This window comes from Eubalaena glacialis, chromosome 8, assembly GCF_028564815.1.
Source record: "Eubalaena glacialis isolate mEubGla1 chromosome 8, mEubGla1.1.hap2.+ XY, whole genome shotgun sequence".
Taxonomy (NCBI): Eukaryota; Metazoa; Chordata; class Mammalia; order Artiodactyla; family Balaenidae; genus Eubalaena; species Eubalaena glacialis.
Window position 1 is genome coordinate 15,599,245 of NC_083723.1, and position 18,540 is coordinate 15,617,784.

General features: G+C 42.8%; 1 protein-coding gene across 1 annotated transcript in view; it reads right to left on the minus strand.

Moving 5' to 3' along the window:
* EPDR1 (ependymin related 1) overlaps positions 1–16,642 on the minus strand; it is a 34,742-nt gene extending 18,100 nt beyond the window's left edge. The window contains 2 exon segments of the mRNA XM_061197585.1: positions 16,009–16,591; positions 16,594–16,642. Coding sequence (XP_061053568.1) covers positions 16,009–16,591; positions 16,594–16,642 — 632 coding nt within the window.
* Between the last annotated feature and the right edge of the window lie 1,898 nt (positions 16,643–18,540).

An 18,540-nucleotide genomic window follows, 5' to 3' on the forward strand; every position in this document is an offset into this window, starting at 1 on the left:
CTGCTATGTAACAAAGAAGGGTTAATTCGTTCAGATGAGATGGAGAAATGAAGGAGAGAACATTCCTGAGGGCATAACAGACCCCCTTGTGGAAGACCTAGCAGGCATTCTCACCCATTCTCCCTGACCTGCTTCTCACTCTAGAGGCTAAGAAAGTATACTCATATACTCGTTTTCTTAGTCTTCCTTGAAGCTAGGAGTATTACTGGTTCTGGACTTGGAGACCTAAAGGGAAGTCTATGGGGAGAGGGAATCCTCTGGAAATTTATTTTCTCACAAAAAAAGAAGAGGAGAGTCTCTGTTCCACTCCACTTCCTTCATTTTCTGTCTCTGAACGTAGTTGGGTGAGAACTTAATGCTTGGAGTGGAGGCAGCCATCTTGAAGCCATGAGGCAACAAGTCAGCGTGCCCTCTTGCAACTACGGGCCAACATTCTAAGAATGGCAGAGTGGATGCATGGAGAAGAACCAACCAGGGGCCCTGGTGAAACTGTTGAGTCAAACCTACAGACACATATCACCAGAATTCTGAGGTAAACAAAAAACATCCTTATAATTTAAGCCTCTGACAGTGAAATTTTCTACAGCCGAAAGCACCTTACATGAAATAAGTAAAAACCAATACTTTATAGGTATTGCCGATTGGATTCCTTATAACAAGTCTGTGAAAGCCTTCCCTTCCAGAATGAGCAGGGCCCAAGGATTTGGTTAATCCTAGAACGCAAAATACCAGATCCTGGCCTGGGCATAAATGAACCCAAATAGCTACTGCCTTCACAGCCAAGAAGCAACTGTTTTTCTGTCCTGAATTGGGGTAGTCAGGGACAAAAAAAGTCTAAGGCAGAAGTTACAGACTGGCAAATTCAGCTGGCTGACATGTTATTAGCTTTTTTCTTTTTAAAAAAAAACAGATGAGAAAATATAAGGCTCAGAGCACAATTTAGTAGTAAATAATGGTGCCAGAATCAAACCCAAGATGTGATCTCCAACCAGACTCATTCTAATTCACTGATACCACATTCTTTGCCTCCTTTCACAGGGGAAAGGAGTGATTCTTCCCATCCACGTAGAAGTACTTGGCCATCCAAGATATACTAAATTACAGAGAAGGGAGTGGACAAATATTATATTGTGATTACAAAAGTACTTTGGCTTTTATGGAAGAAACTGGACAAATTTTGGATTTGTTTAATATGCAATATAATAGATTAGTAATGCATGCTGGCTTTCTGACTCTCCACAGGAAGAATTGAGCTGCGGCCACTTGACATTCTGGTGTATACCAAGATCGAGTTACACCCTACAGTAATCATGAGACATAAAAGAAAAACACTATTTCAAAATTGTCGTGTTAGACACCAACTCATCGTGCAGGCTGATGCCAACCACATATAACAAAAGGAAAATTAAATTACTTGAGAATGCAGCCCTAGGAAAAGTAAAGTCAAAGAATAATTACGTATGCAATTTAAGAGGCTGTAAGGTGATGGGCCTCCACTGCTTGGATTCTAGTTCAAAAGAAGAAAAGGGTGCTCAAGAAATTGAAGAGTTTTATGTTCCAAAAATGTATCTGGATGAATATTGGCAAAGTGTAGGCATATAGTCTTTCATCTGATGGAAGATAATAAAAAAACCTTCTCATGAGGCAATAGTTCAAGCTGGCTTTTTTTTTCACCACCACTAAAAGAAACAGCCTCTTTAGTACTGAGATACCCATGTTGCCATGGTACACAGTGACTTCTAGAACTTCGTATCAGGGGTATTAAGGAGGTTGGGAGGGTATAAGGATATTCAGGTTCATACAGTCAGCACTATGCTTTTCAGCAGAAAAATATCAGTTCTCACCATGTTGAACTATAAACACACACGGACCTTTCCAGCTAACAGTTAACAACAAAAATATAAATCTTATTTTTCACTTTCACTGGGATTTGGGATGATACTGCATTTAAGAAAAAAAGGAATAATGTGTGGCTACAAGAATAGCTTTCCAATGAAAAACATGATTATCAAAATAGAAAATGCAGTGAAGGCAGCATGGAGCAGACTGGATATGGGGGAAAAAACCCAAAAACCAAAAAACAGAAGCAGTGAATGAAAAGGTATTATTTCAGAACTCAAGTAAAAACACATAAAAAGTGATGAAAAGGCTAATGAAAAGATAAGAAATGTGGGGGGCAGGTGTAAGAGAACCAGTACATGTTAAGTAGAGAGATATTCTACAAGGAACAAAGAGAGAAGACAGAGTATCAAGCCTCCAGAAATTTCCCTAGAGCTGGGCATTAACCAGGAGATGTTAATAAAGTTCAAAGATTAATATATTCACACTACTATATATAAAATAGATAAATGAAAAGACCTATTGTATAGCACGGGGAACTATATAGAATATTTTATAATAACCTATAATGGAAAAGAATCTGAAAAAGAATATATGTTTATGTATGTGTGTATTTTATATATATATATATAACTGAGTATGTATAACTGAGCCATTTTGCTGTATACCCGAAATCATTGTAAATCAACTATACTTCCATAAAAAAAATTTTTTTTTTAATTTAAAATGTTCAAGGATAATGAAAACAACCTACAAAGACTTGGGCAGAAAAAAAAATTGTTAAAACTAAACCAAAATTACTTTGGTATCAGACTTCTCTTACAGAGGTCTAAATGCCATAAAAAATTTAAGCAAAAATACTATTATTACCCAATGAATTGTATACACCCCCAAATTATCATTATGTAAAAAAATAAGTAAAATTTCTCCGACATTCAAAATCTCTGAAATTACACCACCACAGCAGTACCCTGTCTGAAGAAAATTGAGTATATTCTCTAGCTGACCGAAACATGAATCAAAGTCAAGGAGTCAGGTGAATGTGAATATAAATATAAAAGAAATTGCAGTGAATAATAAAAGGAGTAAAATAATTTATGTTTCTCTTTTAACAGAGGCCTTGTAGCAAAGCTACTTAGCAGTTTGTACAAACACACACTATAAAAATTCCTCTGTGTTTTAACAAGTGAAGAAGTTGACCTTTTAAAGGCTTGACTCAGCATGGTGAAAGAAGGAAAGACGAGAAACCATCCAAACACTTTAAATTCTTTTCCACATACCGACTGGGACCTAAATAAATACTCATCCTTTACAAAAGAAACTGTTCTGCCACCTGAAAAGTGAATCCCAACGAGGACCGAGTCCTCAGGAGGGTGGCTCCTCTGGGGTCCCAAGGGTGAGCCAGACAATACCTGGTGCTGGGCTACAAGAAGAATCACTGTCCAAAATACAGAGTGTGCAACAAAGGGCTCGTATGAGACAGAGAGGACTCCCACATCCAGAGGAAACACATAAGCCACACGAGAACACAGCACGTGACGTGGCATCTCAATGGGTATTAAATATGAGGTGGATTCTCTCCCCAGTGTCCTTTGCTCCCAAGAGTGTAGGCTGGTAGAATTTCCACTGGTCCGCTGCCTGTTTCTCCTGAAGTGAGAGCTTCTGTTCCCCAGGCTTTCTCTACTTTACTGCCTCTGCCTCCCCAGTTACACCAGGGCCCCTCTGCCAAGAGTTGCCCTGGGGATTCTGAAGCAGGTGCTGTCTCCGCTTGACTTCAGCCAGCTCAGATAGCTCCATGATGGCCCAAGCATCTTCCTCAGAGGAACGTCTGCCATTCCCAGCCTGGAATCCTGGGTCATCAGCTTCTCGGTGAGACACTCTGGGCAGTAGGCCTTACAATTCCAGAGGATAGAAGAGGTATCTCAGTAAGGGACTTGGGGGCAATGTTTTAGTAGCTTTGGAGTCAATGCAGACGGTTCTGCTCACCACAGTCTTCCCTGAAAGTATTTTCAAGCAACCTCAGAGCCCTTGCATTCATCATGGCTGCTCCTGGATGCCACACCAACTAGTCTGGTGGTTCATGACATCAGATATAGTCCTCATAAGTTATACCTTACCTGTAGCTGACAAGGCTACATCGGACCTAGGAACTGATATGCCCCTTGGCCCTGTGCCACCATCTTTCCATCTGCCAGCATCTTCCTTGGCAACTTCTGAGATGCTCCAGAGCAGCAGATTCTCTGGGTTCTATGATCTGAATGTTTTTATCTCCCCCAAAATTCATGTTGAAAACCTAAAGCCCAAGATGACTATTAGGAGTGAGACTTTTGGGAGGTGATTAGGTCATGAGGGTGGAGCCTACATGAATGGGATTGTGCCCTTATAAAAGAGTCCCCAGAGAGCTAGCTGGCCCCTTCCACCATGTGAAGATACAATGAGAAGTCTGAAACCCAGAAGACGGTCCTCACTCACTGGCAGAGCTCACACTCTGGACCTTTCCCAGTAGACCTAACTTTAAGCCACAATAAAAGCAGCCTTCTGTGAAGGGGCAGGGGTCATCCAAGGCACTGCAGCCCTTTTGTCCAGGAGCAGCTGCTTCTTCTGTTTGGGGGCCATCTAGCCCAAGAGTTTCTCCTTTCTTTGGAAGGTCTGAGGGCAACGTAGTCACCCTGCTAGGGTCTGATTCTTCAGATGGCCTCTCGGTTCAAGATGCACTGCTTCTGAAGAAAACCACTGGTGCTGGGGAAACTTCCAATGCCCATATTGGGGGAAATTCTCCAAACCTGAGATTGAGGAGCAGGAGAAACACTGAAGACAGTGTTTGATGAGAGAAGAGCTGGGAGTAGCTCATGGATGAAAGGAACCTGGGTGATCCATTGGTCATGGCATGCCCTCCTACCTGTAGTGGAGTGTATGCTCCACTATAACCCTGCTTTAAAACTTTTCAAATTATGGGTAGGCACTGTAATTTAATTCTCAAAAATTATTCTTAACAAAGAAGATATAAGATGTAAAATGTAAGGGAATAATAAACCATAAAACCATCACACGAATCCATTAGCTTATTGTTAAAATGTAATTCTGAGGAAGAAGATAGAAAATACAAATATAGAATATTGGGAAGAAAAGGGGATATTGATAGATAAGGTGAAGTTTTTTAAGAGTTAAGAGAATATTATGAATGGACTTGAGGACAAGGGGAGTGGGAGGGGTAAGCTGGGATGAAGTGAGAGAGTGGCATGGACATATATACATTACCAAATGTAAAATAGCTAGCTAGTGGGAAGCAGCCACATGGCACAGGGAGAGCAGCTCAGTGCTTTGTGTCCACCTAGAGGGGTGGGATAGGGAGGGTGGGAGGGAGGGAGACGCAAGAGGGAGGGGATATGCGGATATATGTATATGTATAGCTGATTCACTTTGTTATAAAGCAGAAACTAACACACCATTGTAAAGCAATTATACTCCAATAAAGACATTAAAAGAAAGAGAAATATTATTTACAAATGTGTTATGATGATAAATAGAATCTTGATGAAATAAAAGATTTTCTAGGAAAATATAAACAACCAAAACTGACTAAGACTTAAGCAGAAAGGTAAGCAGGTCAATAACCAGAAAAAAAATCCTTACAATAGCCTAGTGACATTTTAGATGTTCAATCTTAAAAAGAGATCAAAGAGTTACTTCTTCAAAAGGAGTTGGGTCCACATGGTTTCATGAATCAGTTTTTTCCAACCTCAAGACTATAGAGCATAGAAAAATATAGAAAGCTTGCCAATTCTTTTACAAAGCTATGAAAACCCTGATATTAAAATATAGAAAACACAAAAATATAAACTATAGATCAAGCTAAATTATGGCTATAGATTAAAAACAAATATTAAATATTAGCAAATCAAATCAAGCAGACTATTGAAAGAATAATGCATAATAAATAAATTGGAATTTACTTCAGGAATGCAAAGATGGTTTAATGTCAGGCAATCTATTAGTACAAGTCACTAGGTTGGGGAAGTTTAAGATTCATTCTGATTAGAATAAATTCTTTATAATATAGGTCAGAAAAATACTTACTGAACATGATAGTGTATATTTGTTGAACCAGCAGCCTATAGGAGACTTAAGTGTGACAAATTAGAGGCATTCACTTTAGAGTGAGACTCATGACAAGGGGGTGTGACATCACTGCAGGTATGTCATTTTGCCCTTCAGTTTCTTGTTTATCATATTTGAAATCACTAAAAATAATTAGGCTCCTTATAGGTGTGAGTGTGGGAAACATGAACATTCATATTCTGCTAGTTGAAATATCAGCTGGAACAACCTTCCTGAAGAGCAAAGTTGTCAAAAATTTATAAATGTGCAATCCCTTTTCAATCATTTTCTTATTGAAGAGTCTATCTAAAATATTTTTAAAGTGGTACACTTATAATTGCACACAAATACAAGGTCATACATGTAGTTGTTTATACTAGTGAAAAATAGAGGGGAAAGAAACATAACTGGGGACTTCCCTGGTGGCACAATGGTTAAGATTCCACGCTCCCAATGCAGGGGGCCCGGGTTCAATCCCTGGTCAGGGAATTAGATCCCGCATGCATGCCGCAACTAAGAGTTTTCATGCCACAACTAAGAAGCTGGTGAGCCACAACTAAGGAGCCCGCCTGCCACAACTAAGGAGCCTGCCTGCCACAACTAAGACCCGGTGCAACCAAATAAATAAAGAGAAAAAGAAATATAACTGTCCCCTATAAGGGACTGTTCACAGAAACTCTGTTCCATCCATTAGCCAGAATACCATGCAGTCATTAAAAATGATTCTGTTAAAGATTACCTAGTGGCATGAGAAATATGTACAATGTTTTGTTAAATTTAAAAAATCACATAGCATGTTTCCACTTTAATTTTAGAATTGTATATACAGAAATAGAAATAAAAAATCCAGAAGCACATATATAAGGTTGTTAATCCTGGACAACAGGACTCTCTTTACTCTATTTTGCTCTTCTCTGTTATCTAGATTTTCCACCATGAACATGTATAATGCTAGAAATCCAAAAGTCATACAAATGGTATTTATTCATTCAACACACATTTACTGAGACTTCCTATGTGCCAAGCACTTCTAGGTGCTGGGCTTTTGGTAGTAAACCAGACAGATCAAGTTCTCCTCTCACTCCAGGGAAGAGAGACACAAGACAATGTCACTCAGTGATAGTGTCCTAAGGGAAACAGAACGAGATGTGATGGAGAGTGGCTGGTGGGGAGGGCTTTGTTGGACAGTCACAGAAGGCCTCTCTGAGAAGGTGATTGGCTAAGACCTGAATGAGGAGAAGCCAGGAGTTCAAAGATGATACAAGCAGACTAGTCAGTATGGATGAGCTTGCACAATATTATTAAATGAAAAACAGCCTATTATAAAACAGTATGGGCTACAGTATGTACATTTTGCATCTAAAAACCTCTTAGGATATTTAGAAGATGTTACCAGTAGTCATTATCACTTTGGCAGTTATGGATAATTTTTACTTTTTTCTCTTTGCATATCTGTATTTTAGATATCCGTTTACAATGACTATGTATCATTGTTACTCATTCCCTCATTCAAAAAAATTTAGTCAGGCCTGTTCTATGGTGCTGGAAATACAGCAACAACCAGAGAAAAATCCCGGACCTTATGGAGCTTTACTTTGGATATGAGGGAAGAACAGACTTTAAAAATTTTAATTAAATTAAATAGTATGTTAATAAAATATTAGTAAAAATATTAAATAGTAGGTAAATATCTTGAACATAAAAGGCAGTGAGGTGGGATGTATGAAAATGTGGAGAGAAGGGACGGTCTAATTTGGGGGTGGGCCATACAGCTTTTTAGGGAAAAGGCTTTCTAGGCAGAGGAATCAACAACACAAGTGCCAAAGGAGTGAGAATGCTGAGGCCATGGGCTGGAGTGAGTGAGCTGGCAATGAGGTGATGATGGATGGACGATGGAGTGAAGAGGACAAAGACAAGGTGTGGAGGGGGTCGGGGAGCAGATCCCACAGGGTGGTCAAGTCCTTGCAAAAACATTTACTCTGAGACACAGAAAGGCACAGGAGGGTTTTTGAGCAGATATGAGACATGATACAACAATTTTTAGCAGAATCACTCAGGCTGCTATGTTGAGAACAGACCAAAGGGAGCAAGGGCAGAAGTAGGGACCCGTTAGGAGGCTATTGCAAGAATGATGAAGGTTTGGACCAGGATGACAGCAAAGGTGTGGTCAGATTCTGGTCTACAAGTCTGGGTCTATATCAAAATTAGAGTCAATAGAGTTTGCTTCTGGATTACTTGTGGCAAGTGGGAGAAAAAGAAATCAAGGATGACTCTAAGGGTTGATCCTGAGCAACTGGAGTTGTTATTAGCTGAGGTAAAGAAAACTTCAAGGGGAATAACGTTTGTTTGTTTATTTGTTTGTTTGCAGGGGAGGCATTAATTTTGGACATGCTGAGTTTGAGATAGCTATTAGAGATCCAAAAGAAGAACTCAACCAAGCAGCCGGATATATGAACGCAGAGTTCAGGAGAGAGCTCTAGGCTGGACATGCACATGTGCGAATCCTTCAGGTAAGGATGGCATTTGACTCCATGATCTAGATGAGATCACCAAAAAAGAGGTAGAGACAGAAAAGCAAAGGGATGGGAAGCCTGCGCCCTGGAACATTCCACCATTAATGATCCAAGAGAAGAGGAGAAAGAGCAATGGAGGCTGAGAAGGTAAGAAAATGAGGCAGAAGGAGAGGAACTAGAAAAGCATAGTGTCCTGAAAGCTACATGAAGAAAATACTTCAAGATGGAGGAAATGACCAACAGTAAAATGAGAAAAGATCACTTGATTAGTAATGTGGAGTGTACTGCCCTTGACCAGAACCGCTTCAGTAGAGCTGTGATGATCAGAGTTTGATTGGAGGGGGTCCAAGAGAGCATGGGAGGACAGAAATTGGAGTTAGCATGAGATTTGCTTTAAATAGAAGGGGAGAATGGGGTTTCAGTTAGTAAGATGAAGAGAAGATTTTTTTTTTCTTGAAAGCTGGGTAAAATGAAATAAATTATAAAGGGGGAAATAGAAGATTTTTACTGGAATTGGGGAAATATAAGCCTATCACATTTATTCCAGGAAAAACAAACCACTAATTGGTGGAATATTTTCAGATCTTTGGGCACTTTGCCCCTGACCACCATCTTTGAGGTCAGAATCAGGAAGAAACAATTCAAGGTTAATGGAGAGAAATAAAGATGTTTTCAAGGCAGTATGGTGACCACCTCTGGCTTCTTTTTATAAGTTAGTCTCCTATCCCACCAGTCCCTTGACTCTCCTGGGCTTATCTTCCTTGGAACTTCTTTTTCCTCACTGCCCACTTTTTCCACATCCCAGCATCAACCCTCTGAAATCCAGGGTCAGTAGACCCACAGAATTAAGACTCTTAAAGCAAACTTTATGTGCTTCCAATAAAATCTCTTTCTTGAAGAAAAACTCAGTATTGCAAATCAGCATGGTTTATTTTTCGAGGATCAAAATGCCACAAGCAGTCAGACTTCCTGAGCCAATAAAAGAAAATACTGGCTCCAGTTATCAGAGACCAAGAGGAGGGAGTAAGGGCAAAGGAGTAATTTTTCTGAAATTCTGAAAGTCAGGATTTCTTCAAATGAGAGCCCAATCCATGCAAAACAGGGCTCGGGATCAAATAAATTTGTTGAACATTTCATACTAATTCATCTCCCTGAGGATTTACGATGATGTTACCCAGAGAAATCCAAAAGAAAAACATATAAAAAATGTAACCTGACCTTCCCTTCCCCTTATTAAACAATTTAGTCTAAAGCCATTAGACAAGGCCAAGCAAGGTAGGTGTCTGCATGGCCTGGCCTGGGGTGCAGAGCCCAAGAGGAAGGCATTCCACGTAGGGAGGGGGGTACCATAGCAATGCCTGACTGGTTACCTACTGCAGTTGAATAAAGGCATCTAGTTTTCTCATGCCCTAAAAAGGGAGGTACGAAAAATGAACAGGAGTAAACTAGAATGATCCATGTGGTGGTGGATCAGAATTAGAGATATCGGTATAAATATCTCTACGTATTAGAATTGGAAGCTTAGAAATAAATGTAGATATAAATGTTTGTATATATGTGTTAGTAACTCTGTGTGTGTATGTGCATATGTATGTATGTATTCAAACCTACATCATCTTGCTTTGTCCAGTGAAGGGGCCTGGAAGCAGTGCCACCCAAGAGCCATGAGCACAACTAGACCAGGGACCTAGACTTCCAAATATTATTCTCCAGTAAAAGTAACCAGAGCTTCTTGAGAAATGGCTTATTCCAAGACTCTGGCAGGGAAAGTACAGATGATCTTGGAATATCTTGCCAGAAAGCAAGGAAGTGCTCAAAGAATAAGGGAGACCTGTCAAAAGAACATAGAAGCCAACTTGAAGAGGTTCCCACTGGCCAAATCCGGGACAATTTGAACATCAAATAAACAATGAGAGCAAATGCAATTCAATGAGAATCCTAGCGTCCATGCTGATATAAACAAATGAATAACTTGAAACTTCAATGAAGAATGGGATATGTACATGGTCTTAAAATCTCTCCCTATAAAATACTTATGAATTACAAAGTATAAAAGTGTCACTTTACACTGAAGAAACCATGCAGACATCAGCAATCAAGTTATCAAAGTAAACATCCAGATGTGACAGTCCTACCGTTCTTACCGTAAGTGAATAACTTGAATCTAATTATGAGGAAACATCAGACAAACCCAAATCAAGGAACATTCTACCAAATAACTGGCCTATGTTGAAGTGCAAGAAAGAATGAGGAACTGTTCCAGACAGAAAGAGACTAAAAAGACACATTTAAATGCAATGCTTGAATATAAACTGGGTCCTTCTGCTATAAGAACATAAAAAGCACAAGTGGAAAAATTTGAATGAGACCTGAATTTCAGATGGTAGAAGTGAATGCATGTTAATTTCCTGATTTGTATGGTTGTGTTGCAGTTACGCAGGTCAATGGCCCTGTTTGTAAGAAATATACACTGAAGTACTGGGGGTCATGGGGATATCAAGTTGGCAACTCACTCTCAAATGATTCAGGGGAAAAAATGGCCATGGACTATAATTGCAAATTTTCTGTAAGTGTGAGATAGTTTCAAAATAAAATTGTATATTTGGAGGAAAAAAAACCTAATCCTGATTCTCAAACACATATGATTGTCGAAGTTGCCTGGTGTGATAACACCCCTTGGAATTAATCTTCCAAAGCAGATCCTTGGAGGGGCACTTCTGTAAGCAGTCCTATTCAACCCCTTAGTATACAGGGAGGCTCCATGGAGAGGACAGCCTTCTGAGTTTGGAGCCAAAGCATTTAAAGGCAGCCTTGCTCTTCTCTACCCATGAACACAAGCTTAGGTGAAAAGAAGGAAGAAAAAGAACTCTGAATTGTCTACACAAAGGGACAAGTTGAGAAAACATTTAGAATTTATGTCAAGTTCATTGCATCTTGGTAGAAACAGGAATCAGCCTAATATAATAAAAGTACAAGTAGTGCTCTCATGGTATCATTTAATCTTATCTGTACTTAGCTTTTAAGGAAGAAGTCCTAAATATTATTTAGTATAAACATTGTAGATATCATTAAAATCAAATTAAAAGATGAAAAGCACTGACGTTCTGAGAAGCAAAGGACCTTGTGGAGGTGAAGCCAGGATTAGAAGCCATGTTTGGCATCCCACGACTGTCTAAATGGATGTCCATGCTCTCTCCACTACACTAGGTGGTTTTCTGTAAGAATAGAGAAATTATATTCTGTTCTCCAACAAATAGAATGGTCTGGAAAAATTGAGACAGAGATGAACTAATCAGAATTTGACTAAGAATCCACTTGTCACTCTATTTAAGACATATTTTTTTAATCTTTTACCAAAAAAAAAAAAAAAAATCCCCAAACATGTAGGCTGGGTAGTTGAATAGTCTTCTAAGATATATACCTAATTTACCAATGCGTGTCCTCTTAATGCCCCTCTACTCACTCTGCTTCATTAATTCCAACTCCCAATCTACCATCTTGTAAATGGGAGCAATAAGTTACTGGTAACCTAAAAAAATTCATTCGGTATCCACATTGCTTCTCCCATAAAGTTCACTATGTTACTGAAATACAAAGTAATCTTGCTTTTCCTTCAGTCTTCCAAATGTAATACTTGTGAGTTTATAGGAAAGACAGTTGGAACCAGAAAACAAAATAGTATCAGTTACTAATATTTCCCATTCTCTGCTAAGGCTTGTCTTATCTGAAGCTTGTAAGGTTATTTAATCTTTTCCATCATCTCAGGGAGAAGAAAGCCTGGAAAATCCTAGTCATTCCACAGTAACTATCAGTGGGACTTTCCATAACTAACTGGATGCAAAATAAAAATCTTAAGAAGTTGATCCAATTCTAAAACTACTTCTCAACTTATAAATAAATATGAAGAGACAACCCATCCATATTTTCTTCAAATAACATCTGGTTTCTTGGCCAGACTGCTAATACCTGAAGAAGTTTCTGAGTTTGTTCCAACAAATCTACATTTAAAGAGCTTAAAAATGCATTTATGCACTAAACATTCTTTTCTACATCTGACTTAGGGCCAGAGATGGGACTGTGAGACAGAACCTTGCCAAGAAATTGGAAAGATGGGGAATAAAATGGCCTTCTAAAAGCTAAACTGTGAAATCAACACTTGATGGATCAGGGCAAAGAAATGAGAAATCACCACATGGACAGAGGGAACTATATTCAGTATCCGGTAATAAACCATAATGGGAAAGAATATGAAAAAGAACATGGATGTATGTATGTATAATGGAATCACTTTGCTGTACACCAGAAACTAACACAACATTGTAAATCAACTATACTTGAGTTAAAGAAAGAAAGAAACAAATCACCACATGGGGACAAAAAAGCTTCTAGGCCAGCAAGATTTGGCTGTGACCCCACTAAAGATATAATACACATACCTGAAGACTATTTTAATTGATCATGGAGTCATAGAAGAAGGATTGCTAAGACAACCTGAGCAGCACCCTCCAAGGCCCCGTGCAGAGGGGAGGGAGTCTGGACCAGCAGCATTGGGGTAGCACAGAATCAGCGACAAGGCACCACTCTGGTGAAAATGATGCATCACTTTATCTTAGCCTGATTACGCTGGGCTGGCCTGTCTTATGCATGATGGAAAGCTCAACATTGAGCACACGGCCTAGCCTAGAGCAGGCAATCATTAGACTCCATGAATTTGCTCCAACTCTTTGCTCACAACTTCCTGATTAGAATTTGGCTCTCCACATAGTTCTGCCTACAGGGAGAGAATGACCTAGTCAGATTTGAGAATTCTGGCCCCCATGTCAGCTGCAGCACTCACTGAAATATACAGTGTAACATTTGAGCTTGTTTGCTCCTAGTCTGCTCCCAAAGGAAGGGCCCTTGAGTGTGCTGCCAGATCAACTGTCTGAGCCCGCAGGGCTGGCAGGGAGTCTCTGGGCCATGGTACATTCACCAGGATGGCGATGATGGCGGTGGCCATGGGGATAGCTGCGGCCGCAGGCTGATCACCTTCTGTACTATGTGTCAGACCACTGCACTATGTGCTATTCATACTTGAACTCATTTCATCCCCACAACAAGGCAATACATTAGGCATTAGTAGTATTCCCATCTAGTAACTTACCCGAAGACCCACACTAGGAATCTGAATTCAGAGGCAGATTTATCTGACTCTAAAGCCTAATCCCTTACGTTGTGAAAATACTACCTTGGGGCGGGGGAGGGGGGGCGGCCATGAACCCTATCCTTGTCCTGGCCAAACTCCTCTGTGTCAGCGGTGTGCTCCGGGCCATCTCAGTCCACCTTCGACATGACTACTCATCAATACGCCACTACCGTACAAGGCTTCACAACAACGAACACAAAGAGTAGCGCTTGACCCTTTATCACAAGTGCAGAAAGCCAAACCCCATCTCAGCGAACAGCATCCCCATCTATTCATGCCATCAGTACTGTAAGCTTCAGAAGCCAAAAATGACTGTTCCCTCCCCCTCACCACCCTGCAGCATAGCGTCTAGTCATTTGCACCTCCTCCAATAAGCCTCTTCAATATCCTCAATACTTCCCTAATGCGTCCACTTCTCACCATCACCATTGCCACTCCCCGTATTTCACCTGGCTCTCTCTACAGACATCTCCTAGGTCATGTTTCGGCTTCTTCTCTTGTTTTTCTTTATTCTCAACCATACAACCAGTTTTCTTTATAAAATCCAATCACAGCATTCCACTGCTTAAATATCCTTCCCTGGGTCCCCAACCTCCCGCCATACTCCATGCTTCAGTCTAATAGTGATTGGCCTGCAGTTCTTGGAATATTCTCAGCCCTGCCTGTGGCAGGATGTCCTGGAATACACCGGCATCCCCCTGGACCAGTCTTCCCTCCATGCCTCGTTCCCTGTAATGGTCAGCTCGTCCGGGGGTTTTGGGACTCGCTGCTGTCCCACCTCCTCCAGGAAGCCTGGGTTAGGTGCCTGTCTGAGGTGCTCTCGTGCCCAATTCTTACTTACGTGACTCTACCTCCAGACCATGACCTCCCTGAAGCCCAGGACTCACTCTGATTATACAAAATGCCTGACACGAAAAAATGCACGTTGAAAGAATGAATGAACGGACAAGAGCCTGTTACATCATAGATGTCAGAATCCACTCAGTTTCCTCAAGTCCCAGCTCTTGATCTTGAGAAAGCTGTCTAATCTCCCTCAACCCCAGATTCTCTGTCCGTAAACTGGAGATCATAAAACCTGCATTGTCAAGTTGTTGTGAGATTTAAACTAAATCATATGGTATGTGGAACGTCTTCAGCACCATGCCTGGTACATAACAAGTACCCAAATGTTGGTTGTTGCTATTATTATTACAAAGACCTTCGACACTTGACAGAAAACATTCATGTTCTTGAAAAAGAACAGATACTCCCAGTACACCATGATGACTCGGCTGCCCCAGGCCTCCTCAGCATTCATGGTTTACAGTCATCATGCACTATTTTGCATTCTCGAATATACTCCTTTGAAGGGTTCTGGCACTTCCATACTGTCTTCAAGATGCCTAATACTTGGACAAATGCTTTTAGGTAAAATGATATCAAATTTGCCCCACATCTTACTGCCCACTGGAGCCTTAAACTATGGACATTCACATAGCACCTCCTAATGATGCAAATGCCATACGAAGAGGCCAGCATAACCCTGGGAAGAACACACACAGAGAAACAGCAACGGGGGGCAATTGACAGGTGGTGATCCCAAAATAGAAATCAGGTCTTAAAGAGGTCAGAAGCAAGCTGAGGTCTCAGAAAGAGAGTGTCCTTTGTCACACGAGATTCAGAAAGGTGAATGATCAGCCCAGTGGTTAAAAAACATTGTAGCATAACCCCTCTGTGGAATATTGTGCAGCCATTAAAAATAGGTAGGGGCCAACTAATAAAATGGTAAATAAGAACACATAAGGGATCGTGTTATATAAAAAAGATAGACATGGGATTTTTGATTACAGAATGTAAAACTTGCTTAAAAGAAAATTTAAGGGAGTGGACCGAAATTTTAATGGTTATGACACAGTGATGAGTTTATTTTTTTAACTGATTCCACACACCTTTTGCAGTGTTGTCATATTCCTTTAAAATGTAAAAAAAAAAAAAAAAAAAAAAAAAAAAAAAAAAAATCTGCCTGTCGTTCTCGCAGATGGCTCCTAGAAGAGCTGAGATAGTGCAGAAGACACGCCCTAGACTGAAGAGGGCACCAGAAGCCAGGAGGCTGACTCAGCAGCCTTTGAGCGTGGGCGAACCTGGGCCTGGAGCGCCCAGCCGGTCATTTCTTCACCGGCCACCGCCCCGCGGGGTCTCACTGAGTGCCCGCTAGCAGGCCGCCCCCGGTGGGCCCAGCCGCCACCCAGCCCCCGACTGTGTTGTCCCCAAGCGATCCTCTCGGCGAAGTTTGTCTTGGAGGGGAGGGAAGCGCCGCGAGCGGCTGGAAACCCCGCGACCTCGCCCTCCCCGGGCCTCGCGACCCCACGCCCCGCGCCCCGGTGCCCCGCGTACCTCTTGCAGGGGATCAGCGCCTTCCTCTCGTCCAGCACCCGCACGCGTTGGTTGAGTCCGTCGTAGGAGAGCAGGGCGCGGCTGTAGCGCCCGGTGCTCTGCCGGTACAGCACCTGGCGCCCTTCCCACTGCTGCGGCGCCTGGCACGGGCGCTGAGCCCCCGGGGAGCCCCCGGCCCCGGGCCCCGGCGCCGCCGCCCCCAGGCCGCAGAGGCCGCCCAGCGCCCAGACCCAGAGGCCGCCCAGCAGCCAGGCGCCCAGGGCCCCTCGGGCCACGCGGAGGAGAGCGCGTCCCGGCATCGCCGTCCGCCGCGCCCGCCGCCCCCCGAGCCCCAGCCCGAGCCCGAGGGGGCGCTGAGCAGCCCGAGAGAAGCGCGGCGCGGAGCTCTCTCGCCCCGTGCCCGAGTGCGGTCTGGGCCAAGTTGCTGCCGGTCCCGGCGGCGGCCTTTACAGCTCTGGGGATGAGGACGCGCAAGGCCTGGGAGCCGGGCCCTGGGCCCTGGGGAAGCTCCGGTGAATCGTGCGGGAGCTATCTGTGCCTGGGCCGCTGCCCGCTGCAGCTTCTGTTTTCACTTGCTCTCTGCTGCCAACAGGAAATGCAGTGGCAGTGGTGCCACTAGCATCCTGACGGGCATCCGTGTTTTAAAGGGGGGCGGCGGGGAGCGATGAGAAGGGAAATGTTTCTCTGCTAACTTGAGTATTCAACGGGTAACCAACTCTGGGGGACGAACTCGAGGTCAAGGTCGGGAAAGCAGGGCCTCAGCACTTGCTGTGCCGCAGGTACCCTGTCCTTTTATCAAAATTGCCACCTGCTAATTCCAAATTAAAAATGGAAGAAAGGGTTCCTTCCTGAAGAAATGACACCAGTCGTTTATCATGGCCGTTTGGCAGCCCCCCACTCCCCGTATAGAGCCTGGGGGACTAGAAAATAGGCCCTTGCTCTTGGGCTGAGGACTCACGGACATGCCTGGAGGCCACATTTGCAGTGAGACTGCTCCCCTCACTCATCACTTGACAATACCACAAGCCTAGAGGTTTGTGTGTCTGGGAGTTTAGGATCATCAAGAAGAAAGTTAATTGGGTTTATGTTGGTGTAATGTTAGGATCTATAGTATGGAATCAAGAAAAAAGAAAGCAACTGTTTAAAAACAAAAAACAAAGCCTTGCTTTCCAAGTTTATAGAGTCTTTTTGCTAGATCTGCCTTTCAGGGTTGAAGAAGCATGAGGCAGGTGAAAGTGGGAGAGAGCGTTCCTGAATGAGAGACAGATGTGGCGACAAGAGAAAATGAGTGTGATGTTTGGGTTCAAGTATGAAGCAGAGGTTAGTCTGGAGCCAGATCACTCAAGGCCTTGAAAACCATTTTAAGGATTAGTTATTAATACCGGGGTTGTTGGAGCCATCCATAAATGTAGAGCTAGGGAGTGCATCATCGGGGATATGCCTTAGGAAGCTTCCCCAGGTCAGTGTGGAGAATGGCAGGGCAAGGCAGAGGGCAGGGAGAAGGAGGAAGATACTGTTGCAATCCAGACAAGAGCTGCTGTCTGAGCTACGGCCATGGTTGTAGAAATGCAGAGGGTGGAAGGGTTGGGAACAAGAGAGAAGGATTTAGACTCAGAGGAAGAGGTTTCTGGTTTGGACCACTGGGAGTTCAGCCCTGAGTGAGAGAAGATAAATTCAGTTTCGGGTTGGCTGATTTTGAGATGACTGTGGGATATACAGGTGGAAATTCCCAGGGGACAGTTGGATAAACACTTCCAGAGACCAGCAGGCCTAGAGGTCTGGATGTGGAAGCCATTGACATCTAGGTGGTCCCTGAAGCCAGAGAGGAGAGTAGAACAGTGGTTTTCCACCCAGGGCAACTTTGTCCCCCAGGGGGCAGTTGGCAATATCTAGAGACCTTGTTGATTATCACAGTGGGGTAGGGGGTAAGCTGCCCCTGGCATCTAGTGGGAGGAGACCAGAGATACTACTAAACTTCCCACAATGTGCAGGACAGCCCCCAGCACCACCACCACTCACCCAGTAAAGAATTATCCAGCCCCACCGTCAACAGTGCCGAGGTTGAGCCAACCTGGAGCAGCAGGGAGTGTAGAGAGTGAGAAGAAGCCTGAGCATGGAGCCCTAGAGAACTCCAGACATTGAAAGGATGGGCAGAGAAACAGGCCCTGGAGGAGACTGAAAAGGAGCTACCAGAGAGAAGCCACTGACCAGGGGAACTTCCCCAGTTACATGAGCTTTTGGCAAATCAATGTCAAGTATGAGGTAATGGATTGAGTGCTAAAGCCGGGCAAGAAGATGGAGGCTGGTTGACAGACTCTCCGGATGCATCCCTCAACACTGCCACCCTCTCCTAGAAACACTAAGGCCAGACTACCAACAGACCTAATGGGATAAGCAAAGAGCTTTATGGAGAAGGGTTCTTAACTTCTCCTCTCCCTTTCTTAAAGGACATGCCATCTGCGAACATCAGGGAAGCACCTGAAATGTCGCGATTTGGTACTTGCATAGCTAAACTAATGCAGCAGGTTCAAA